The 27,567-nt window shown below is 37.1% G+C and overlaps 2 protein-coding genes across 2 annotated transcripts in view; one reads left to right on the top strand and one right to left on the bottom strand.

Moving 5' to 3' along the window:
- Window positions 1-775: 775 nt before the first annotated feature.
- On the bottom strand, window positions 776-26,936 carry ANGPTL5 (angiopoietin like 5). The gene is made up of 9 exons (XM_025356428.1): window positions 26,171-26,936; window positions 17,853-18,040; window positions 17,160-17,304; window positions 15,801-15,904; window positions 14,870-14,963; window positions 12,680-12,780; window positions 10,540-10,660; window positions 4,989-5,174; window positions 776-1,713 (listed from the first exon to the last, which is right to left on the bottom strand). Exons 2-9 carry the CDS (start codon window positions 17,946-17,948, stop codon window positions 1,394-1,396), a joined length of 1,167 nt encoding a protein of 388 aa, XP_025212213.1. The 5' UTR covers window positions 17,949-18,040; window positions 26,171-26,936; the 3' UTR covers window positions 776-1,393.
- The window catches only part of CEP126 (centrosomal protein 126), a 79,354-nt gene continuing 76,087 nt past the window's right edge, over window positions 24,301-27,567 (top strand). The window contains exon 1 of the mRNA XM_025356427.1: window positions 24,301-25,548. Within this exon, the coding sequence (XP_025212212.1) occupies window positions 25,421-25,548 (128 nt within the window). The 5' untranslated portion in view covers window positions 24,301-25,420. The remainder of the gene's footprint in view (window positions 25,549-27,567) is intronic.

Consider the following 27,567-nt stretch of genomic DNA (forward strand, 5'->3'; position numbering starts at 1 on the left):
GCAAAGATTTCAAGGCCCAGATCTGAAACAACAGATTGGCTTGCTAAGTAACAAAATCATTGCCTTGATTTGTAGGGGAATTTGCCTTGTGGTGCTCATATCATTACAGATGTAAAAGTCAGCTCTGTGCTTCTCCAGTCTGGCAGGCATCTTACTCCACCACCAAGACACAACCACAGCTGTGCCTCTGTGATATGCATTGGAGACCATGGGAATCCATGTGCACCCTCCTGCAATCTTATCTCATGTAATCCTGTTCATGATTTATTCACTGCTTTCAGAGGATATCAAAGTGAAAGCACCTTAATTGATGACCTTATTATCATTTTTGTCCATCCCTGAACCCAAATCAGATTCTGTGTTCTATTCTGGGCTTAGCTATGTCACCCTGACATCTATATCCTCAAACCTACTTTTAATTCAATCCTCTTCCCACTTAATTTTTCAGCCACTTTTCCCCTCCCTTGAGTATTATGTGACCCTAACTCTGGACAAAGTACTTCCTATTAAAAACTAATTCTTGATCATTTCCCTTGTCTCTCTTATCAGTAACTGATACTTGCCCCTGCATGTTCCCTGCTGTCCTCCCCTATGGAATCCTTACCATCCAGTTCCCTCCACCTTAGTAGAAAAAGTAGAGAGGACCAGCTTATTCCTAGAGTATATCTGGAATTGATTCATCACGGTTTTATCCACCATCCTTCACATAAAGTTCATACCATTCCTGCTGGTTTAAAAAGAATTCAGATAAAGACGTATTTTAGAATGCAACTGATCAGGATATAAAAGTACAGTATATTTATTACAAACATTAACAAAATAATTAACCATGATTAGATATGAAAACAAGAAAAATTATTTGGGCAGCAAACTCTTACTACTTTTAAAATGGTATGGCATCACCTAGAAATAGTAAAGTTTTAAAATCATGTGTAGTTTATATATTAATCTGCATAAAAGTTACTTATTGTAACTGTCTTCAGTAGAAATTATCTGTAGATTATATAATCATATAAAGTAAATATAAAAATAAGTAAAATACTCTCTTCAATTTTCCTAACAACATATTATGGTTTAGAAATGCTTCAAAGAAAAGGCAAAATCCTTTAAAAGCACTCTAAATTTTAGGAAGACAAGTTGTAATTCACTTGAAACAAATTTCATTGTATATTGTTAACATAGTCAGAAGTAAAAAAATACAATGAGGCATGTTTTCTTTTACAGAATACTACAAAATTGAAGTTTTCTAATTAAACTCATAATATCTAAATGCTATCTACAGTTAAATTTTGCCTAATATGTTTGAAAGACTAAGTAAAAAGATAAACTTTTAAAAATCTTTAATATATTATCACAAATCACTGTAGAACTTGCATTACAATGTTAAATGAGATTATTTAAAATATGGATTGTACATTCTTCTAATTTTCATTGAAACAGATTTAATCTTGACAGGTGAGTTGTTTTTGGTCCATGTGCCCCACTGAATTCCAGTTGCAAGCAATTTTCCAGGGAAGTGATGAATGCCATTTAGATTTGCTAGACCGCACTGGTTAAACCACCAGCCGGTCTTGTTATGGAGGTGACTGCAGCTCTTCACAGACTGACCATTGAGCAGGCATGCAGGGCGACACCCATCATTATCAACATCTGATGTGCTAAAAGGCATTGCATTTTGATTATCTTCTTTTTTGAGGCCTCGGAATGCATCACCTGGGAAAAAAAATTTAATGATTGAATTTAAAGGAAATTTCTATTATTTTAATTAATCATTACCAGCATATTAGGCAAGAGCATCATATCTGGAAATAAGGTTTAAATGATTTTTCTACTGTTTATCATGTTAAAATTCTCCTACTCGAAGATTCAACATGCCACAATCTGGTGATGAGTTCCTCAACATGACAGGCATCTTTAAATGAATATTTCATATACAAGTCACAGTCCAAAATGGAAGTTTTGCTGTGTAGACAAAACCAGATATTTAGGCCAAAAATTACAGCATACAGAGCTGTCATAATTTGGACAGACCAATATGATAATTGATAATTTAGGAAAAGAAAATAATTTACACAGGGTAGGTTTTCATACCACTACCATTGACATCACTTTAGCTAAAGAAACTTTTACCTTTAAGAAATGTAGATTTACAATTTAAAAAGTTGGGGGGTTTTCTGGGGATTTTTTCTGTATATTATACAGAATACCAAATGCCCTCAAGAAAAATTCAGGTGTACTTTTGAGGTGTACCTTTTCTTCATGGCTCTTCACATGATTTATGGACCAATTGAATAGTAGTTAAGACAAAACCATTTTTAAAGGGCTTCTACTGAACATTGTTTTATTTTGTTTTGTTTTGTTTTTGAGACAGAGTTTTGCTCTTGTCCCCCAGTCTGGAGTGCAATTGCATGATCTTGGCTCACTGCAACCCTTCACCGCCCGGGTTCAAGCGATTCTCCTGCCTCAGCCTACAGTGTAGCTGGGATTATAGGCACAAGCCACCACACCCAGCTAATTTTTTGTGTTTTTAGTAGAGACAGGGTTTCACCATGTTGGCCAGGTTGGTCTTGAACTCCTTTCCTCAAGTGATCCACCCGCCTCGGCCTCCCAAAGTGCTAGGATTACAGGTGCGAGCCACTGCTTCCGGCCTGAACATTGTGTGTATGGCATCTCTCGTATTTACAATATCCCTTCAATGATTAAGTATCCTGTCCAAGATGACCCAGTTAACTCAGTGGTAGAAGCAGGAGTCATATTTTGTTTCATAAAATTCCATAAAGTTAAAGATTCTAAGTAAACCCATAATACCTACATTTCACCTATATGTAAACTTTGGTTAATGTTTGAAACACTAATTAAAAAAGAAGTCATATAAAATCTGTGGAGAAACCAAGCTCTATGTTTGTTTCATTATTTCTGAATGTTTGGCATCTCTTGAGATAAATCTTTTGAAAGAGCCTGGAGAACTTCATTAGCAGTGCTCGTGATTCTGCTGATTATTAAAGTCTCTGACTCTGCACTTCATGGGGAACAAAACACACATATTGTAGGTATTTTCAGAGACGATATAATCTTCAACACCCACACAGTGTAATACCTTTGCAAATCCAGTGAGAGACAACACCCATGGAGCATTGCCTAAACAGTGTGATCATTCCACGGATACTCTCCCTAGATAAAGTCCGACCACCAGAAGGACCATACAGCACATAAGCTCAATAGATTTTATTTAATTCATTTAAAATATATATGCATAAGTATATTTCCTTAAAAATAGCCTATTAAAATATACCCATCATGTTTTCTGCGAGAGTATGGTTGGAGAACATAACGCTTTTGTTTTCTGTAAGAATCTAGATAAATTTATCTCAAGTCTTATAATCAGGAATAGTTGTGATTCTCATGGAACAAGTCTACTGCTCAAATATTCAAATTCATATTTCTGTTTTTGCTCCAAGCTCAAAGCCAAATTTGTTATCTGCCTCTACCACACACCTGATTACATTTAACCCACTGGTTGTATCTGTATTTCTATCATTACATCCTGCTGACACCTTTTTCTTTTATTCTTCTGATTCCATTATGTGATCGACAGTTGAAAGTTACTTAACAACCTTGTTGGGAAAATGTAGAGTACAGTATGGCAAAGTTTGAGAGTTTTGTAAGGAAAATACTTTTGTCATTATCAATGTTATCCTTTAATTAGATCCTAGTCATCTTTGAGAGAACCCCCACATAAACTTTTCCTAAGGTAATATATTCCATCTTTAGATAGTTCTTTACACTTTTAGAGAGGAAGCATTGAAAATCATATATTGTAACTTTTTAAACTTTTCCCTATAGATCATGATTTGAATGTCGGACTTTCACCTAACATCCCAGTGTAAACCCCTCAGGTATCATAGATTCCAACCATGTCAGACAACTCTCTGTGTCCTATAATTTTCCTCCCTCTATGCCTTAACTCAAACTGCTCTGCTTATCAGCCTTCATTTGCCAAAAGCCTATCCATTCTTCCAAGACTAGATTAGTGGTTCTCAACGGCAAGTACGCCAACATATCCATCTGGCTTAAAATAACTGAATCAGATTCTACAGGAATATGTACTTTTAAAAAGCTTCCCAGGTTGAATCTAACATTAAAAGCTCGTTGAAAATTGCTTTTCCATGAATATTTTTTGGGTGCAATCAACTGGAATAATTCTCACCCTCTTTCTGACCCCAAAAGTCCTATCAGTATTCTATATTTCCAGGGTTACTTATCTTCTCCTTTATACTGGGATCAGTTAAAGAGCTGGGGACATATATCATTTATTTTTTGATTTCTAACACTAAATATACATAATGAACAAGCACCACAAACAGCAACAAGGGAGTTGAATTTAGTACTTTTTAATTCAAATGCCTTTAAATTGTCAGCATTAAAATGCAAGTTTAACATCAAGTATTTTGAAGTTCTAACAAATTAAATTTATTTGGAAATGAGCAGATGCATCAAAGTATAATGAAAAGAACACTAAACTAGTTTTTCTGTCAGCCTGGATTCTTGCCTTGGCTCAGGTGACATGATCTGGGAATCTTGGGCAAGTCACTTTATCACTCAGGTTTTTTCACCTGTAAAGTGAGAAGACTAGAGATCGTCTTTAACAGTCTGTCACTTCTAAATGTCAGCCTCTCTGAACATGAAAATGAAAATACCTTCACAGCCTCCTCCACAGGCCCTCTATCCAAAGAATTAACTGAAATTACATAAGGCAAATTGTTTTAGAGACTATAAAGCACTTCAGAAGCATGAGGTGGTACAATGATCATAAGGTGGTACAATGATCATAACCAAGTTTCAAAACTCAAGACTTGGCCAGCTTTCTTATTCCTAATCTATTCTGTTATCAGTTAGGTGTAAGACAAATGCATTATTTTTATCTTTGCTTAATAATGAGTCAGTTATAATTTAGATTTGGATAATTTTAGGAATAAAAAAAAACTTACCAGCATTTCCTGAATACCGTCCTAAGTGCATTTTAAAAAATCTTGTTTCATCCTCTAGCCAAAAATTATCATATGATGCATAAGCAAGTGTGTCATCTTCAGATTCCAAAGACACATACAGCATAAAACTGGTATTTTTCTGATTTACTATATAAAAAATCTTTTTTAGTCCTAGCCAAAATTCTCCTGTAAAAAAAAAAAATGCTTTGTTTTAATATATTTTAATACAAATTAGAATAATGCTTTATTCTTGAATGTTTGGTCTTGTTTAGCATTTCAAAAATTCTGAGATGGCTCACATAAGTAATTACAGGCACTGGATGGCCTAGCTCAAATTATCAGTGCTTACCTACTTTATAAAACAAACAAAATGCCTACTTCTACTTCACCAGACTTGAGAAAATCAGACCCTTTTTCTATCTCTCAAATTAAGTAAAATTTGGGGAGAGGAAACAATAATGATCTCCCCAAATTTTATCTCCCAAAATTAACTTAGTCTTCATTTAAAGACTAAAATAAAAGTCAACTTTTACCTTAAGGCATTTCAACATAAAACCAATTGAAATATTATGGCAGGTAACAAAATGTTATTAACCAGTAAATGTAGAAGGTTTAACCTCCAAATCAGCAGCTCCTAAAGAAACATTTCCTAAAAACGCTCAGTCGAAATTATTTTTTGCTGCCTTGTAATACTTTCTTAACAGACACTTCTTTGTTACAATGCATCTAGTTAATTTCCTATGCCTTGAACATCATGTAATAACATTGGAATATCCCCGGGTTTAGGATCAATATTTCCAAGACGATTCTAGATTCAGGATGAAATATAAACTCCCCAGCTCAGACTGCATACTTCTTGCATACATATCCTAGCCAATGGCTTTCTACCTCTCCCTACCCACGTGGCATAGCCCAAATGTGGATACCTCTACTCTGAGATATATGCCTCTACTTGAATTATAAAATTATTAAAGAAAATAAGGGTCCAGTCAAAACAAACTTCAGAGCCGGAGGATGATGTGACAGCATTCAAACTCTTAAAATTATAGCTAAGATATTAAGTCTTTCTTCAGAGCTCACGGGCATGGACATTTTAGCAACACACTTACAAATGAAAAGTAAGGAGAGAAATTGGGCCCAATAAGATAGCTCCATAGGGGTCCACTGAGTCTCACACAGTGTATAACACTTCAGTTTAAGTGCCCCTGCCATCTTTTCCCAGTAGCCCACCCTCAAATTTAAGACTTAAAAATGCATTTTCTGTAATCCCAAATTAATTAATTAATTAATTTTGTTTCCTTTTTTTTTTTTTTTTTTTTTGAGAGAGTCTCACTTTGTCACCCAGGCTAGGGTGCAGTAGTGCAATCTGGGCTCACTACAACTTCCGCCTCCCCCCAGTTCAACAGATTCTCATGCCTCAGCCTCCCAAGTAGCTGGGATTACAGAGGTGTGCACCACCACCCCCAGCTAATTCTTGTATTTATTTTTTATTATACTTAAGTTCTGGGATACATGTGCAGAATGTGCAGGTTTGTTACATAGATATACTTGTGTTATGGTGATTTGCTGCACCCCTGAACTCATTATCTACATTAGGTATTTCTCACAATGCTATCCCTCCTCTAGCCCCCTACCCCCCAACAGGCCCCGGTGTGTGATGTTCCCCTCCCTGTGTCCATGTGTTCTCATTGTTCAACTCCCACTTATGAGTGAGAACATGTGTTTTGTTTTCTGTTCCTGTGTTAGTTTGCTGAGAATGATGGTTTCCAGCTTCATCCATGTCCCTGCAAAGGACATGAATTCATTCTTTTTATGGCTGTATAGTATTCCATGGTGTATATGTGCCACATTTTCCTTATCCATTTTATCACTGAAGGGCATTTGGGTTGGTGCCAAGCCTTTGCTGTTGTGAATGGTGCTGCAATACACATACGTGTGCATGTGTCTTTACAGTAGATTTATAATTCTTTGGGTATATACCCAGTAATGGGATTGCTAGGTCAAATGGTATTTCTAGTTCTAGATCCTTGAGGAATCCCCACACTGTCTTCAACAATGGTTGAACTAATTTACACTACCATCAACAGTGTAAAAGCATTCCTATTTCTCCATATCCTCTCCAGCATCTGTTGTTTCCTGACTTTTTACTTATCACCATTCTAACTGGCATGAGATGGTATCTGATTGTGTTTTTGATTTGCATTTCTCTAATGACCAGTGATGACAAGCTTTTTTTCGTATGTGGTTGGCCGTTTAAATGTTGTCTTTTGAAAAGTGTCTGTTCATATTCTTTGCCCACTTTTTGACGGGGTTATTTGTTTTTCCCTTGTAAATTTGTTTAAGTTATTTGTAGATTCTGGATATTAGCCCTTTGCCAGAAGCTTAGATTGCAAAAATTTTCTCCCATTCTGTAGGTTGCCTATTCACTTTGATGATAATTTCTTTTGCTGTCCAGGAGCTCTTTAGTTTAATTAGATCCTATTTGTCAATTTTGGCTTTTGTTGAAATTGCTTTTGGTGTTTCAGTCATGAAGTCTTTGCCCACGCCTATGTCATGAATGGTATTGCCTGGGTTTTCTTCTAGGGTTTTTATGATTTTAAGTCTTACATTTAAATCTTTAATGCATCTTGAATTAATTTTTGCATAAGGTAAAAGGAAGGGGTCCAGTTTCAGTTTTCTGCATATGGCTAGCCAGTTTTCCCAGCACCATTTATTAAATAGGGAATCCTTTCCCCATTGCTTGTTTTTGTAAGTTTTGTCAATGACCAGATGGTTGTAGATTTGTGGTGTTATTTCTGAGGCCTCTGTTCTATTCCATTGGTCTATGTATCTGTTTTGGTTCCAGTACCAAGCTGCTTTGGTTACTGTAGCCTTGTAGTATAGTTTGAAGTCAGGTAGCATGATGTCTCCAGCTTTGTTCTTTCTGCTTAGGATTGTCTTGGCTATACAGGCTCCTTTTTGGTTCCATATGAAATTTAAAGTAGTTTTTTCTAACTATGTGAAGAAAGTCAATGGTAGCTTGATGGGAATAGCATCGAATCTATAAATTACTTTGGGCAGGCTAGGTACAGTGGCTCACGTCTGTAATCCCAGCACTTTGGGAGGCTGAGGTGGGTGGATCACTTGAGGTCAGAAGTTCAAGACCAGCCTGATCAACATGGTGAAATCCCGTCTCTATTAAATATACAAAAATTAGCCAGGTGTGGTGGCAGGCACCTGTAATCCCAGCTACTCAGGAGGCTGAGGCAGGAGAATCTCTTGAATCCGGGAGGCAGAGGTTGCAGTGAGCCGAGATCACACCATTGCACTCCAGCCTGGGCAACAAGAGTGAAACTTCGTCTCAAAAAAAAATTACTTTGGGCAGTATGGCCATTTTCATGATATTGATTCCTCCTATCCATGAGCATGGCATATTTTTCCATTTGTCTGTGTCCTCTCTTATTTCCTTGAGCAGTGGTTTGTAGTTCTTGAAGAGGTCCTTCACATCCCTTGTAAGTTGGATTCCTAGGTATTGTATTCTCTTTGTAGCAATTGTGAATGGGAGTTCACTCATGATTTGGCTCTCTGTTTGTCTATTATTGGTGTATAGGAATGCTTGTGATTTTTGCACATTGATGTTGTATCCTGAGACTTTGCTGAAGTTACTTATCAGTTTAAGGAGCTTTGGGACTGAGACGATGGGGTTTTCAAAATATACAATCATGTCATCTGCAAACAGAGACAATTTGACTTCCTCTTTTCCTAATTGAATATCCTTTATTTCTTTCTCCTGCCTGATTGCCCTGGCCAGAACTTCCAATATTATGTTGAATAGGAGTGGTGAGAGGGCATCTTTGTCTTATGCTGGTTTCCAAAGGGAATGCTTCCAGCTTTTGCCCATTCAGTATGATACTGGCTGTGGATTTGTCACAAATAGCTCTTATTATTTTGAGTTACATTCTATCAATACCTATTTTATTGAGAGTTTTTAACATGAAAGGGTGTTGAATTTTATCAAAGGGCTTTTCTGCATTTATTGAGATAATCATGTGGTTGTTGTCATTGATTCTGTTTATATGCTGGATTATGTTTATTGATTTGCATGTGTTGAACCAGCCTTGCATCCCAGGGATGAAGCCCACTTGATCATGGTGGATAAGCTTTTTAATGTGCTGCTGGATTCAGTTTGCCAGTATTTTATTTAGGATTTTCACATCGATGTTCATCAGGGACATTGGCCTGAAATTTTCTTTTTTTGTTGTGTCTCTGCCAGGTTTTGGTGTCAGGATGATGCTGACCTCATAAAAACAGTTAGGGAGGATTCCCTCTTTTACTATTGCTTGGAACAGTTTCAGAAAGAATGGCACCAGCTCTTATTTGTACCTCTGGTAAAATTTGGCTGTGAATCCGTCTTTTGTAATTTTATAGAGACATAGTTTCAACATGTTGGCCAGCCTGGTTTCGAACTCCTGGCCTCAAGCAATCCACCTGTCTCAGCCTCCCAAAGTGCTGGGGCTACAGGCATGAGCCACCAGGCCCAGCCCCAAATTTGTTTTCAAAATACACCAGTACAAAGCTGTCTCCGTTTGCATGCACTATACCTGCCTGAAGACCTGGTCAGTCAAAACTCATATTCTTTCCCCATAGAAATAAACTTGAAGTAAGGAAGATGGCAATTCAAAGCCTGTATATGGATCTATAACTACCTAATTCAAGAAGAAGCATCAATGGAAAAATCAGAAGTAATGCTGCGGAAATGCAAGCATATTCACTATACTCCATAGCATGGCAGTTACCTGGGTATAAGCCAAATGGCTTCTAAAATCACTGGCATTCAGTAGCATTTTTAGCACTAGGACTAACACCATTACTTACCAAATCCTTGGATGACATTATTATGAGAGATTAAAGATTTAAAATTATAAAAACAATAACTGTTAAAATAGCAGAAAAATTAGCAAACTCACTGGAAGAAGTTCCAACTAATGTAAAATTCTGCAAAGTTCAGAAATATTGGTGTTTCTGTTTACCAGCAAAAGTGATGCTGCCATGTGGCAATAATGTAAACAGATTTTTACATTCACCTGGGGTTATAATTTTCAAATTTTGAACATAAAGATGTTTACTGACATTTTAATAATATGATCAGTTTAAATAATTTGAATTTGCACAGACACCTCAATTGGCCATTTCACTGGCTTGTATCGATACTACACACATCTCAAGAATTTTAAGATCTAGGACAATGCTGCCATTCAGTTTTTCGTTCTGCAAACAGTTGGTGAGCACCTGCCAGAATCTGCTGGGTACACAGTAGGTACTTAATACATATCCAATCTAGAATTTTCACTCAAATCACATTTCACCAGATATCTACAAATAAAAATTTCCAGATCTCAACTGAAGACCTACTTATTTTAAATAATCTGGCATATGAAAAGAGGGTGATTTAAGTAATATTTTGATATTTGCAAGTATTTGCTATTTTTACTGAAGATCTGACCAATAGAGATTCTATAGATATAATATCAAAAAGAGTAAAAAATGTAGAGTAGAAATACAAAAAATTAACCTAAAAGGTCTCCAAATCCATCCAGATAATCACACCACAACCTTTGGAAATCAATTATCCCATCAATCCTTTTCTGTATCACAGTCCATCCACCTCCTCTGTAATCCATGTCACACATTACCTAAAACAAGCACAGGGAAGCACAAAATAATACACTATTATTTTCATTATTTGATAATATAACACTCACGCTTCATCCTTAGGCCTAGAAAAAGAGACGATACTGCCACTGAGTTTTCAATGCAATCATATGCCATTAATTCATTCAGATTTTTTTATATCTCTAGAAATAAGGCTGTTTATTATAAAACAAACCTGTAATTAACCTAAATAATTTTGTTTATTATAAAACAAATTTGTAATTAACTTAATCACGGTCCCTATAACAATCATTTTTTAAAATATGTATTTGCAGCATTTTTTTCTTTCTTTTTTTTTTTTCTTTTTTGAGACGGAGTCTCCCTCTGTCACCCAGGCTGGAGAGGAGTGGCGCGATCCGGCTCACTGCAAGCTCCGCCTTCCTGGTTCACGCAATTCTCCTGCCTCAGCCTCCTAAGTAGCTGGGACTACAGGCGCCCGCCAGCACACCGGGCTAATTTTTTGTATTTTTTAGTAGAAACGGGGTTTCAACTGTGTTAGCTGGGATGGTCCCGATCTCCTGACCTCGTGATTCGCCGGCCTCGGCCTCCTAGAGTGCTGAGATTACAGGCGTGAGCCACCGCGCCTGGCCGTATTTGCAGCAGCATTTTAAGGTTATGCTGTTATTACTCAACTTTACAAATATTCTTCAGTTTGTATAACAGTATTGCTCTGATGTGGCAGAGCAATGTATTTCTCTATAAACTTTTGAATGAAAACACTGGTGTGTGTGTGTGTGTGTGAAATGTGTTCACGTGCTTGTCTTTGCTCTTTTCTCCCACAAGCCTGGAAGGCCTGTGTTCAGACTGGCATTTTCAGAGAAAGGCATGATCTGTGCCCACTCAGCAGGTGCTCATAGACACATCTGTTGATGCTGTGTAAAAGCTCCTAAAAGGACCTCTGTAGGGGACGCATAGAAGCAATATAGGGAAGAAATCAGAGGAAAATTCTCCCTCAGAAACTTCCCGCATAGAGACAGAGAAAAGGCAGTGTGGAGGAAGTTAAGGAACCAGCACTTTCCCACAGAAGAGGTGATTATGCATCCCACTCTTCACAAAATTAGAAGCCTTCCTTTTCCACGTCTGTTCAGATCTAGTTTTGAATCTGTAGGTGAAGTCACTTAGGTAATTTTAAAATCCACCTAATTTCCAATTTTTTGACATCTTGTCAATAGATTTCAAATAAAATAATGGTAGTAACTCTAAGAAGAGAAACCAGTAGTACCTACTTAGAAAAAAAGTGACTTTATTATCCAATAAAGGTTATCAATAAGGTATAAGTATCATAAACCGTCTTCTGCACAAAGAAGTGCCCAGGAAAAAATATATATAATATATATAATTGTATATGTGTGTGTATATATATATATACACACACACGAATATATTCCATCAATATGCATAGTCTCTGGTAGAAATTTCTACTAGATATCCTTGCAGAGAACTACTAAGAATAGACATAAGAGTAATTTATCAATTTCAGAATGAATCAGCTTTTCAATCTGCCTTGCACTCCACTGAAAGGTTTTTTAATTATTAATTTCTCATACAATCACATAAAATCATCTATCATCAAAAGAAATTATAAACATATACAGGAAGAGAAGTCAAAAGTATTTTTAGTAAGCTCCAAGGCAAAGCACACCATTATTTTCCAATATCCACAGGCTAATTAAAGCAAGCAAGTATTATATTGCATAGTTCTGCCTGCTATAGTTCTGCCTATTATGAGGATAATATAAGCTTTCGCATCAGATGGATTTACTTTAAAGAGTATAACCATGGAAACTCAAATAGAAAAGTGAAAGACAGACTCTAGCTCTTTTATTAATTCATGTTTTGGGCATTAGAATTCTAAAATACCAAAATTTTGAAACTAGAACTTTACCTAATTTATTTAAAATTTTTCAAGGAAAAATTAAATATTAAAACAATTTAAATTTTAACATAAATTAAATTGGTTGGATGTTTATCTTAGCCCACATAATATGGGAAAACTTTACCTCAAATGGGTAGCTAGATCCTTCTGGGTGAATTATGTATAAACCACTCGGTGTTTTGGTGACAGAACCAATGGTATCCTTAATATCAGTGCAATCTAAACCTAGAAAAGCAAAATTATTTAATTGGGATATTTTCAAGTGTACATTTAAGGCAATCATTTTACTATAGAGAATTGATAGTGCTATTATTATCATAATTTTCATTAATAATATTATTTTAACTCCTGCAAAATGAAAAATGGTCACAATTTTAGAAATAAGAAGAAAATATAAAGGATTAAAGAATTTATGCTGCAAGAAGCCTTCACTTATAATATCACTGTTAGTGATTTGTTTCCTATACTGTTTAAAAGTTTCCTTTGGGATCAACACTTATTAAACATATTTTATAATTACACATTCTCTTTCCCAATAAATAATGCCCTTTCAGAAATTTAAGTTTATCTTAGAGGATGTAATGTTTAAAGGAAGTCTACATAAACGGGGAGGAGAACACCGAAACGAATAAGCAAATTAACCACTATAAACACATCTTTCAGTATTCTATTCCCAACTTCAGAGACTGAGGTGTTTGGGACCACTAATACCAGTAGCCAAAGGAACAAAGGGGAAATCACTTTCTTAACCAAGAAATTATGCCTGATGTTAGAGCCTACTCTGTTTACAACAGTTAGAATTATAGCCCCCATAATCACCTTCTCCAGAGCACTCATCTCTAAGGGATTGTAAACATGTGTATGTGGATATGGATATTACATTTTCTGGAAGATACTCTACTCTGTAGCATCTTTTATAAATGAAACAAATTCAACCCTTAGAGTGTCCATTATCCAAATGCCCGTCTGAACATCCTAGTTCTACCCCTAACACTTTACTTCATTGTGTTATCCTAACCATTTACGTAGTAAGGTATTACACAAAGCCCTTACCATAGTGCCCAGCACATCCAAATAATGAAGAAAATGCCATCTACAAAAAAGTTAGCTATAAAAAGCCATTTGCTTTCCCCTTCGTCTCTAGGAGACATAGATTTGTTGTTGCCTGTGTCCTTAATTGTTAAGAGATATTCTTATAATGACTCTATGCTCAGAGACATGATAGAAGTTCACGCTGAAGGACTGATCTGGGTTGGAGTATCTGCTTTATCATTACCTTTCAAATTAACGTGAACAGATTATTTCGATTTTTCTGGGCTGGATATTTCTTATCTGATGATGATGATCAGAGCAAGCCCTTATATTGCTCTCCCTATGATTTGGGCAATTTTTTTTTCCTTGTGATAAACATTTGACTCGGGCAATATTTTAAGAGACTTTCCTGTATTTATTCATTTAAACCTCACATCAACTATAAGAGGTAGGTACTATCAGTTTACTGATGAGAAAACATATCAAGAGAGCAGCAGGTCAGAAATTTAAAACCAAGGATTCTGACATCAGAGTCCATGCTCCTGACTACCACACCATACGTGCTTTGGGGCAGTTATAAGATATAATGAAATAATTTTACTAACAAAATAACGTGAGAAAGTGCCTGTCTTCCTATCTATCACATAGAAGATTTTCAGGCACTGTTTATTCTCTTCTTTTTCGAAGAAGAACATAAAGATCATGTTCTAGGCACTCAATAATATTTATTTGTTTAAACATTTGGGTATAAATTCATATTTATAAGATTTATAGGGTATTTTTCCTAGAAGTCCAAGCCTTTAGGAATTAATATGCTGTATTTTAGTATAAAAAGTGCTAACTTTCAGTTTATTCTTGTCTTACATTTCTTTTTCCTTTCAAATTTTATGCCCCAATTTTAAACATTTCAAACATGTCAGAAACATTTTTTACAGGTGGGAGGAACTTTGAAGCTTTCTTTTCTTCTATCTGAAGATGAATTATTAATAAGATGTAAACCGGGAGCCCGGAACAATGCTACAGAAAACAATGTTATTTTCAACAGCTTCAGGATATCTTTATACAGCCATGGCTTTCACATGGTTGAAAAAGTATCCCATTTTAAGAAAGCACCACATTGTCTGTGGTGAAATTTGCTTAATGGCAGGTATTAGCCCTCCAGTCTGTTAGAGAACGGTGAGCTGCAGTTTTTAAACAAAACTTTTAAATGGATCGACCTGTCCAGGAAAATTTTAAGCAATAAAAGACAAACATGTAAAGGCTGAAATACCAAAGTTCTCACCATGTGACTGAACTGGTCTGTGAGGAAAAGGATCCAGTTGTTTTCTAAAAACTTCAGTAGTCAAAAGGAGAACTCTATTCATGAGCTCGTTAACCTAAACACGTGCATACACATTTAAGTAAATTTATATTTGAAGAAATTGCCATCTTTAAGCCTCTCATAAACCCAGCTCTGAAATACATAACAGTGTCCATTTCTCTAGATTGAGTTCTTACCACTTTAACAAACAATAAAGACAAAGCTAAATAGCAATCATTGAATTTCGTAGTATCTACCTCTTTAACATTGATTTTATCTGCCCCTATTTCTGCATTTGGCTGCTCTTGCACATCTGTCTTTCATACCTTGTCCAAACCATTGCTGTAGTTTCTTACCTCCTCCCTTGGCTCTTCCTCAAGTCACTGGCCACACAAGTTGATCAGACTGTGGCATTTCCTTGCTTAAACACTACAGTGGCTCTTCGGTGTGGTACGATTTCGTTCTTGCCTATTCCTATAGTCAATTTTCCTTAAATACTCAGCCTCACCAGCCACTCCACCCTGCATCAACTCCAGGAAGTTTCCCCAGAATGGAATGTCCTCTTCGCCTTACCCAACCTGTATGATTTTTAAAACATTTATTCATCCTTTATGACTGTTCACAGACTTTCTCCTCTGGGAAACTTTTTTGTATCTGAGAGTTCTCTTTTGTGCCATTCTAACAACCACATTTTTGTCAATACATTTTAATGCTCCACTAGACTGTATACCCCTTGAATAGTTCAATTGTTTTACTGCTTTTTGTTTGCCTAAAGTTGACTGTGGTGCCTCTAACATAGTAGGCGCTAAATAGATGTCTGAACATGAAAGCATTTTAAAAAAAGATTATACCTCCAGCTAATTATACATCAACGTGCACATGCAATAAAAACACAATACTAAAACATCTATACCTGATTAGACAAATAATCCAAGGAAGTTTGTTGCTCATCCATCATATTCCTTAGTAGTTTTTTGGTACTTCTTGTGTAGGAAACAATAGAATTTTGCAAATTTCCTTAACCATAATAAAAAGTGGCTGTTAAGTATTATATTGTTATAGAAAACAATCACAGTGAAAAATAGTGAATTTTACCTGATTTTGGATGTGTATGTTAACTCAATACTATCTCAATTTATCTTAATACTCAGAATTACATATTTTAGTTAGTATATATTTTGTTTAACTCAGGATTAACCCCAGAAATGATTGTGTCAATACTTATTAATGAAACTATGCTTCCTACTAATATAGATTATCCAGAATAATTAATTTGTTATAATTAAGAGACAGTGTTCTGATTATAAATTCTCACTTTATAAAATGAGATATATAGAGGCAGGAGGTATAGGAGTCATCAATTCTTACTGTATAAGAAAGTTAATGGTAACAATTTTATACCAGGCAAGTTAATTTTTAAAAGTACATCTTGGTTTTAATTTTTCTATTAATACTATATTTATATAATTAAATTGCTAGCACATACATATACATACACATAATAAATCTTAGTCAAAAGTTTTGGTTATTTGGTTTCTGACTAAACATTTACCATGCATTTTCCTTTTAAAAATATTTTTATCTTAGGAGAAAATTTCTTATAGTGAAGTTGTGATAACAGTACAAATAACTTTTTTACTAACGCCTTTGAGACCATGTTGCCATAATGTACCATCTTGCCATTTCAGTGTGTATTTCTTACACCAAAGACATTTCTAATAACACAACCATCAAAATTAGGAAATAAACATTGACTATCTATATTTCTCAGACCCTATGTGAGTTTTACCCAAGATAGCAATAATGATGCCCCCTATAACAAAAGGGCCACACATTATTACATATGTTATTCTTTAAAAATTTATTTTCCAAGTTTCTTTCCACCAGCAGTAGGATCGCATTAATAAATCTTGATAGTTTTAATTCTACCTCACTCAGCTTCCTCTCTCTTTTTTATTTTCAGTCTCTCACTTTCTATTAGCTTTTTCCTGAATTTAGCCATCTGTCTTAATAGGCCTAAAGCTGCACTCATTGGTTTGAGAAGCCTGAGACCCTTTTGTTACACACAGAATTAGCTACATAGAAAAAGGATCCATTCATTTACCAAATATTTATTAAGCACCTATCATGGGCCAAACAATAAAGCTTCTAGCCTAGGATGATCAGGATGTGTAGAAAATGACCCAGACAAAAGCTAAAGTATACTTTTCAATGTCTAGCCTAAAAATAATGAATCATATACCCTTATTATTGTGTTTATTTTAATACTTACTACACATGAAATGTTTTTCTTCTCGTGTAATTTTAGTTTTAACATCACATGATTCCTCACAGTCTTCCTTACAAATAGTATCATTAGTTTTACTTTCATCTTTTGCATTAGATACATCTTCTACAATGTTAACTACTGAAGAGTCCTTTATATTAAAAAAAATAGAAATAAGAAAAAATACATTAAACATGTTATATGACATAATACATAATAAATAAGACTATAGGGAAAAGCTTAGATTTCAGGAAAGACAAGGCTGATCATTAGAGAAAAATATAAGCTATTTAATTCAAACTTCCACAAATGAACCTGATGAGTAAATAAAATCTAATGGACCAATTTCTTAATATCCTAGGTAGTCACTCACAGGACAATATTTGAAATATGAAAGTTTGTGGAACAGCTTTTTTTAAGCAAGGTGATTTTTTATTACCTATCAGATATTTCATTGAAAAGTTGTGGGCTAGTTTTTAATCTAGGCCTGAAATGTCTTTAAAATTTTTTCATAAGATATTTGTTGAGTCAATCTTCAGTTTATAGCTTCCTCAGTTTAAAAACAGTAACATTAAAGCAATTTTTCAACATTTCTAAATGTTTTAATTGTTCCATAAATTATATTTGGTAGTTATGATTAATCTTTTCAAAATTCTAATCATGCTTTCCTAGCTAATATAATATTGCTAAAATTCTTACCGTAGAATGATGTACACAGTTACCTTGTACAGCTTCTCCACAAATAAAAATACATACATTTACGAATAAGAGTGAGGCTTGGAATGGAAACATCATATTTTTCTTGGATAGATGAAAACACTTCTTCAAATATCAGTCAGCTCTCTGTGGAAAGAACTACAGAGCATAGAGTCTTCAGTTAAAAACCTCTGGAAAGCGTACAACAAAAACAGAAGCCAATACTTACTAGTTTCCATGCCCTGGTTTGAAACAACACCCTTCATATGAAAAACAAAGTAGCCTCTAGAGATCCTGACATTTTAAGTTGTACAATTCCTTTTTTATCACTTCATGTCTGTATTATATATCCAAGTTTTTGCAATATAGGCAACAAATAGATAAATAAGTAAATAAATAAATAAATGACAGATGTGGATAAATAAAGCATGAATTTATAAATTCATCTAATTTTTGTGAGTCAGCCTTTTCTTGCCTTGGAAAAAAAAATGCATTTGATAAGCTATACAGCAATACTTGCAAACTGCTTGCAAAAAAATAGGAAATAGAAATGACTGAGGGAGTGGTAAAAATATTACCTTGGGACTATTTCTATAAAATGCTAAGTAGAAATTTGATCAAGGTGGACATCCAGAGCAGATAATTCAGACTTAAAATACACTTTTAAAATGCCAAATTTCAAGGCCGGGCACAGTGGCTCACGCCTGTAATCCCGGCACTTTGGAAGGCCAAGGCAAGTGGATCATCTGAGGTCAGGAGTTCAAGACCAGCCTGGCCAACATAGCGAAACCCTGTCTCTACTAAAAAATACAAAAATTAGCCGGACGTTGTGGTGGACGCCTGTAATTGCAGCTACTTGGGAGGCTGAGGCAGGGAGAATCGCTTGAACCTGGGAGGCGGAGGTTGCAGTGAGCCAAGATCGCACCACTGCACTCCAGACTGGGCGAAAGAGCGAGACTCCGTCTCAGAAAAAACAAAACAAACCAAAAAAAACCCAAATTTCAAGACTGTAATTAATCTGTAATTAGTTGTAATCTAATTACAACTATTTTGTCAAAACTGTAAAAATTCTGAACATCAGAGAAATAATGTTGTTGAAAATGACCACTCTTTGAAGGTTGATAGATCAATGTCTTCAAATTTTCTCTTTCAATGTCTCCTTCCCTTCATTCTACACACACGCCTAAGTCTTCATTATTCTAAAATTAAGAGGCAAAGCAAAACTTTCCTGCATCTTGCTTCTGGTTCAAGATATGATTTTCTCCATCTCTTTTCCTAAACTGAGAACTGTCATAGTTTTTATGGTACTAGTACAATGACTGATACACAAGAGGCACTCAAATACTTTCTTAATGAAGAAACAGCTTAAAATAATTATCTGTTCTCTGACTTTCCTTCCTCACCACCTACTATTTAAACCCAAACAATCTTATCTCTTATTTGTGGCAATCACTTTCTCAGAGTTTCTCCAGTGAGACAGTATGAGATGGTTGGGAGTGCCGGCTCCAAGACCAGATTGCCTAATTTAAAGACTAGTTTCAACACTCCCTTACCGTGGAATCTTGGACAAAGTTACTAATATTGCCACAGCTCAGTTACCTCCTTTGTATTATGGAAATTGTTGTATGAATTAAAAGATTAATATATGTAACATTGAGGACAATATTGATGACTTTTATAATTTATATTAATAGACAAATACACATATTGTAATCTTAAATTTCAAGTTGAAGTCTTACAAAATTGAAGTGAAAATGGCAGAACTTCAGCAGAAGTTGGCAGAACTTTAAATCAGCCAGATGTTAAAATTCTTTGTTCTTTCACATCTTGCCCAGAGACCGATTTAGGAAATTCTTATTTGAGCAAGAAAATACTTCAGCAGAAGATGGAAAAAATATATATATATAGCCTCAGCCAAGACAAAAGTGAAAGCACAAAAAATTGTCCATCACAGCTGCCACATGGTTATAATACTTGTTAAATTAAATAAGCAGGAGGCCATTGCCTGAGGCTGTCTCTGTACTTTGAGTTCCTCTGTAGCAAACTGCAGCCTGACTTAGGAGTATATTTTTTGTAACAAATAGCGGAGTTTCAGCCAATCATAGGCAGCCAACTAATCAGAGTGTACCCAAATGAGATAAACATCTAGCTGTAGTCAATCACATTATTTCTCTACTTTGTTTCTGTGTCCTATAAATAAAAGCTTGCTGCTCATGCTGCTGGGTGGAGCTCTCTGAACTTCTTCTTGTTCTGGGTGCTGCCCAATTCATAAATCATTCTTTGCTCAAATAAATTCTGTTTAATTTCTGTTCTAAAGATATTAAAAATAATATTCAGGCTGGGTGCGGTGGCTCATGCCTGTAATCCCAGCACTTTGGGAGGCCGAGGCAGGCAGATTACTTGAGGTCGGGAGTTTGAAACCAGCCTGACCAACATGGAGAAACACCGTCTCTACTGAAAATACAAAGTTAGGCCGGGCGCGGTGGCTCACGCCTGTAATCCCAGCACTTTGGGAGGCCGAGGCTGGTGGATCACAAGGTCAGGAGATCGAGACCACAGTGAAACCCCGTCTCTACTAAAAATACAAAAAAAAAATGAGCCGGGCGCGGTGGCGGGCGCCTGTAGTCCCAGCTACTCGGGAGGCTGGGGCAGGAGAATGGCGTGAACCCAGGAGGCAGAGCTTGCAGTGAGCCAGGATCACGCCACTGCGCTCCAGCTTGGGCGACAGAGCCAGACTTCGTCTCAAAAAAAAAAAAAAAAAAAAAAGAAAATACAAAGTTAGCTGGGCATGGTAGCGCATGCCTGTAATCCCAGCTACTCGGGAGCCTGAGGTAAGAGAATCGCTTGAACCCGGGAGGTAGAGGTTGTGCTAAGCCAATATCGTGCCATTGCACTCCAGCCTGGGCAACAAGAGCAAAACTCCATCTCAAAAAAAGAAAAATATATATATATATGTGTATATATATGTGTGTGTGTGTATTCAAATTCGAATTAAATAAGTTATGTGAATATGCTTTATAACCATAAAGTGGTTATTAGTTTCCTTTGTAAATAAAACATCAACAATTTATGAGACCACATTAATGAAATTGCAGGTCTAATAGACATCTCACATTTAACATGTTTGAAGCCTAATCCATATTCCTTATTCCACCTGTACCGATTCTTTCCCATCTTAGTAATGGTAATACACTTTATTCATTGGTTTGAGCCAAAAATCTGAGAGTCACATTTGACTTTTTTCCTCTCGCTTACTGCAGCCATCCACCAACACATCTTATTGGCTCAAGGTTCAAACTGTAAACATTTCTTGCCACCTCCACTGCTATCATCCTAGTGCAAGTCTGCCATCTCTGATAATCTTTTAACTGTCCTCATTGTTTCTGGTCTTACCTCCTATACTCTGATTTTCCCCACAACAACTAGACGGTCTCCTTAAAGGTTAAACAAAATTGTGTTACTCTTCTAGTCAAAACTCTCCAGTGGATTTCCCTCCATTGAAAGTTGGATTTTACATTAACTCCTTGCATACAACACAAGTCACCACTAAATCTGGGCCATGTACCTCTCCAATCTCATCTGTTAGCACACTTCCCTTATGATATGGTTTGGATCCATGTCCCTGCCCAAATCTTTTTTTTTTTTTTTTTTTTTTTTGAGATGGAGTCTCGCTCTGTCACCCAGACTGGAATGCAATTGCACAGTCTCGGCTCACTGCAACCTCTGCCTCCCAGGTTCAAGCGATTCTCCTTCCTCAACCTCCCAAGTAGCAGAGATTACAGGCCCCCATCACCACACCCAGTTAATTTTTGTGTTTTTAGTAGAGATGGAGTTTCACCGTGTTGCCCTGGCTGGTCTCAAACTCCTGACTTCGGGTGATCCACCCGCCGTGGCCCCCCGAAGTGCTGGGATTACAGACGTGAGCCAGGCCTCCCCACCCAAATTTTATGTCGAACTGTAATCCCCAATGTTGGAGGTAGGGCCTAATGGAAGGTGATTGGATCACTGGGGCAGATTTCCCCACTGATGCTGTTCTCACGATAGTGAGTGATTTCTCGTGAGATCCGGTCATTTTCAAAGTGTGTGGCACCTCCCCTCTCTCTTTCAGTCCTGCTCCTGCCATGTAAGATGCCTGCTCCCACTTTTCCATCTACCGTGAGTAAAAAGCTCACTAAAGCCTCCCCATAAGCGGATGCTGCCATGCTTTCTGTACAGCCTGCAGAACCATGAGCCAATTAAACCTCTTTCTTTATAAATTACTGAATCTCAGGTATTTCTTTATAGTAGTGCAAGAACTGCCTAATACACCCTACCTCACTCTGTTCCAGCCACAGTGGTCTTGTACTGTTCTTTGAGCACAACAGTATGATTCTGTCCTCACAGCCTTTTGTACTCACAGACCGTTGTGCCCTTATTCTTCATCCAGATATTTGAATGGCAACCTCTTTCCTTCATTCAGACCTCTGTCCTAATTTCCCTTCCTTTGGGGCCTTTCCTGAGCACTCCCTCACAGATAGAACTGACATTGGTCTCTATCTCCCTCCACTATCCCACTTTCCATGTAGCACTTTTCACTACCCTAATATGTTCTAGTGGGGAAGAAAAATAAATATAAGCTTCATGAACGTAAGGACTTTGAAGTTTTATTCACTGTATCCCTAGCATCTAGAAAGTGCTTGGCACATAGTAGGTGCTCAATATATATATTTCCTTAACAAAAGAAGGAATTGTTTTATGGTTTTGAAGTGTGAAAGAATATAACATTATATTTAATTCAATGCCCCTTCTGATAAAAATATAGAGATTTTAGGGTAATATTCTTCTTTACTGCTTGAATCACAATTGCCTTTCCTGTCAAGAAATGAAGTTTGTAAAATCCTCAAATTTTTTATTATCCAAATATCTAATCCTAAAGCCTTTTCCATAAATAACATTGACAAAAAAGTCATGACAAAATCAAGAATCATGATGTACAGAGCCCCTCGGGCCCTGCCTTTCTATAAGAATCTAGGATTCTACAACTAAAATAGAATGTGGAAAACCCACTTAACATTTTGAAGAAATAAAGAAAGAATTTAAAGGTCAAAAAGAAAACTTATGATTTAAAAAAAAAAAAAAACTGGCAGCAGGGCATGGTGGCTCAGGCCTGTAATCCCAGCACTTTGGGAGGCTGAGGCGGGTGGATCACCTGAGGTCAGGAGTTTGAGACCAGCCTGGCTAACCAGGTGAAACCCCGTCTCTACTAAAAATATGAAAATTAGCTGGGCGTGGTGGCGGGCGCCTGTAATCCCAGCTACTCAGGAGGCTGAGGCAGGAGAATCACTTGAACCCGAGAGGCAGAGGTTGCAGTGAGCTGAGATCGCACCACTGTACTCCAGCCTGGGCAACAGAGCGAGACTCTGTCTCAAAAAAGAAAAGAAAAGAAAAGAAAACTGGCAACATTGTTTGAAATTTATTTTCTTCTTGGTTGTTACCATAAAACAATATTTGAATGAAGAATAATTATATAAGTCTAAACTGAAATAAAATCCTAAGCCCCCACTGACCGAATAGACCCCCTCTTGGCCAAGGGGACCCTGGGAAAACCTTAAAACATTTTTTGGTTTCATGTTTGTTCAATACACATGCATCAGAACTACTTTCATAAATAATCATAACTCCTCCTGTATCCTATAAATTATGTATGTTTAGCCAACTTTTTCAGCATAAATCTCCTGTCTCAACCTCCCCTACTTCAAAGTACCTGCCTCTCTAGGCTTCAGCTAGAAGCACACTTTCCAGCTTGTGGGATGGCCCTCCTTTCAGGCTGTAACCCTTTCCTCTCCTTTCCAGATTCATAAATCATGTGTTTTTTTAAGTTAACATAAGAAAGGATTTGTAGGCAATTGAAAAACCAAATTATGCTTCTTAGTGCTTATTGCAAGCCGCAAAGCAGTGAGACGCCTAGGAGTTACGAGATTGCAAACTAATAATATAGCAAAAGCTGGACTTTTGGAAGGCTAACCATGCCTAAATACTCCAAATAGCAACCCTAATATACTCATATTCATCTGTACTTTGCACTGCCCTACTTTGCTCAGATCAGCCAAGGGGAGACAAACTTGTGATGATAGCAGTGGGAATAGAATCAAGGCCATTGCCTGTGGCCAGGCCAATTAAAAACTTGCCAAGATAGCCAAGTGTCCAATTGTATCCATTTAGCTTTTCGTGTCAGAATTGTATATTTTATCCTGTTGGTATACTTCTGAAGGAGACTTCATGTGTTTTGTGTCTTAAATCTAAACTGGATTTGTTGTGGCACTTTAAAATCTGTCCCCAAGTGTACATTCCAATTTCAGTCATTACAGCCAAGTTTGCAAAGATTGTTTTAAATAATTTCAACTGGAAAAGTTTATTATTTGAACTCTTAAAATGAACAAATTAATTCACAAAGGCAGAGACATTTGAATGGTGGGTGAATAATCTTTATTTGGTCTGTACATTCGGCTTCCAATCTGGGAATTTTTCCAAGAAAACACTGACTGAAATACAGTCAGAATATTTATGTGCATTTACATTAGGCTCCAACAATACGACTGAGCCTTTTTCAAAATTTTCACTTGCATAGCCAATGAGCTAGTGGCTCAAAACTCCCTTTAATTTTCCATACTTCCCAAAACCATGTCAATGCAATGATCTCTTTTGGCATATCATCCCAAGAGATTGCTAGTTTTGCTGTGATGGTCCATTTCCAGAATCTGGCAGCAAGGCAAGAACCATTAGGAGGCTTTGAAATGTAGACCTTATAAGTAGGGCAAAGGCAAGGAAGACGACTGCAGAGGGAATGCCAGAAGCATTACCGAGTGGATGAGAGAATGCAGGGAAGGAAAATTTCCACTTCACAAAGACATTTTAAAGAGACGGTGTTTGGGGATAGTGATGCCACAGAAAGACTCACAACTCAAAATCTCATAACAGGGTTCAGTAGTTTAACAAATTCAACTCCAAATCGTCCCCCAGACAATCACTGCAGAATCCTCCCGGTGGCAATTGCCTGTATCTGAGGATTTTACATCTGTCTTTCGTCACTGTCAGTACTGCCACAAACACACTCTCATAAAAAGGGAGGTAGAACTGCATCAGGCTCTAAAACACCACCCAGCTCACCCCTCGCTCAGCAACGCGGGTCGCTAGGGATGCCTGGGTTGCCACCAGCGGCTCGAAGAGGGCGGGGCTGCCGGAGCCTGCGATTGGCTGCTTCGTGCATATCGTCCCGCCCCGCCCTGTAGCTCCTCCCAGGTTTCCGTTGTCAAGGACGCGGCGTCGGTTGTTATCAAGATGGCGGCTGCGGAGTTGCTGCCGCCCCCTCTGCTATTGCCCGGCGAGGTCGCCGCTGCCTCAGCTGCCATCTGCACTAAAGGCACAAGTGCCGCTGCGCGGGAGCTAGGGCTGTCGCGGCCGACCCTTCGGAGCCCGTGACGCGGGGCCTGAGAGACGGAGTATAGGGAGGGGCCGAGCAGGAGGAGGAGGAAGCCAGAGCTGCCATGAGGGAGGCGCTGGGGGCGAACAGAGAGGCGGCGCTGAAGTGAAGGATGCTGGCGGGGAGGCCCGGAGCCCGGAGCGCGGTCGGGGAACTGGGCACTGAATCATCGGACAACCTCGACAGAGCCCCCCTCGACCCTCGGGAGAGCGGCGGGCATCACCGACCTGGCGCTTACCTGTATCCTTCCCATTCTGTGGCTGCCAGGGTAGCGATGTTGAAAACGGGGCCCATCTTTTTTCCAATTAGATTCCCATTACCTTTGACGCAGGGTGATCAAAACTAGCGAGTCATCTTAGTGCAGATATTTGCTTTAGCAACTCTCGTGGCTCACCTTAGACCTGAAATTATACCATTTTATCTAGTTCTGTGGCTGCTTCCTCCACATCACCCTGTTATCCTACTCCCATTCTTCAACTTTGTAACATTTTTGTGAATTTTGAAACGCATCAACTGCGTATTCTGTAGGGATTATTTTTTACCTTCTAGAATTATGCCATTATGTTCTTCACTTATATATTAACTACTTCCTGATTTATCATACTACTTGGAGAGAGAAATTACACAAATAAGTAAAATGTTTTGCTATCCTGGAGAGTCCGTTTTAACAGTTATCCTAACACAGCCCTAAATCCATTTACCAGAGCTGCTTAAGGCTACACAGTTTGGTAAGTTGTTTTGTTTTCCATCTCTGCCAGTCTGTTGTCAGAGCAACAGAAGAGAGGAAATGAGAAACAGGGGACCTGGACGCTTCACGATCTGGATTATCTCTGACTTTTCTCGAAGAGTTGGTTAAGCCGACCTTTGATGTTGCTGTTGGTTGCATTGTAGAAAATGGAAAAAGGAGAAGTATTTTGTTATCAAAATCTGTAAATCACGTTTATTCCTTTAGAGACTGTTGTGATGATTAGGATTTAACCTTTGTGTTCCCAAAGGACTTGGTTGACAATGATGGTGTTGTGTAATCATCTTCATTCTTGTCAGAGATGAGTGTCTTCTCTTTTTCAAGTTAACCCTGTTTTCTTATCCTCCTTGTCTCCAACTTCTAGGATGTTCTTTGTACTCTGTTACAATTTTAGCAGCAAGTCAACAATGTGTATTGAGTGCCTGCTCTTTGGCTGACTCTGTTCTGGGTTCTAGGGATACAAATCTAGTGAGGAAGACAAATGTGTGTAGAGCTTCACTAAAAATAAAACATCTCTCCTCCGATCATGGTTTCTCCAACGTTCCATCCCTTCAGTCTTTTCTTTCTTTGGGCAAGTTCTCAAAATGGTAGCTTGCAACAGCAGCTTCTAGTTCCTCTCATCTATTCATTATTAACCCCATTCAGTTTGGCTTTTGCCCTTGCTACTCCCCAAAATTGCCCTCTTAAAGATGTACTCTGAAATGAACACAATCATTTTCTGTATGGATTTAATTCTGGCCTCTTGACATTATATGTTCTTGGACACAACTGCTATTACACTGACCCTGATTTATCTCTAAATCAGAAAATAGGGAAGTATTGTAAATGGCTCACTGAGAGTGTTTTTCTATTATTTTCATTAATAAAATGGTTGTAGGCCTCAGTTTTTTAAAATTATGTGATATAAATTTTGACACAAATGCCAAAGAAAATATTCATAAATAGAATCCAGCAATACTTTGAATGAATACGACCAAATAGACTCTATTCCAGAATTCGAATGACATTTCCTATAAATACAACACTAAAAAATATCCTTAAAAGCTAAATATATAGTTAAAATTAGGCAAGTTATAAATGAACATTTTAATAGATGACCAATAGACTTTGATAAAATCCAACAACGTCTGTGTGTGTGTGTGTGTGTATGTGTGTGCTGGTTTATATATATTTTTGCTAGTTTGTGTATATATATGTTTAGATAATGTATATTTAAATTGGAACAGAGGAATTATTTTTGAACATAAGATTATAACACTAAATCAAGAATATTATGTTTACTAGTTGGAAAAACACTAAAGCACCTTTTATATAAGTTTAATTAGAATATTCTTTGTGTCTATGTTTTCCATTGGATACCTGGTACAGAGTAGGTGCTCAAATTTACATGACTAAATGAAAAAAAGGAAAGAAAACAAATGAAAGGACCATAGTCTTAAAATAAGCAAGTACGTGGTAACATTTACATTTCGATTTCAAATATGAACATGATACTGAGAGGCCATCTGGCTTTC

Source organism: Theropithecus gelada, chromosome 14, assembly GCF_003255815.1.
Source record: "Theropithecus gelada isolate Dixy chromosome 14, Tgel_1.0, whole genome shotgun sequence".
Classification (NCBI taxonomy): domain Eukaryota; kingdom Metazoa; phylum Chordata; class Mammalia; order Primates; family Cercopithecidae; genus Theropithecus; species Theropithecus gelada.

Coding starts and splice junctions, on each gene's coding strand:
- ANGPTL5 (XM_025356428.1), bottom strand. CDS start 17,948: ATGATGTTTCCATTCCAAGCCTCACTCTTATTCGTAAATGTATGTATT. Junction 17,305..17,852: donor ACTGTGTACATCATTCTACG/GTAAGAATTTTA, acceptor TTTAATATAAAG/GACTCTTCAGTAGTTAACAT. Junction 10,661..12,679: donor GATCTAGCTACCCATTTGAG/GTAAAGTTTTCC, acceptor TGCTTGTTTTAG/GTAATGTGTGACATGGATTA.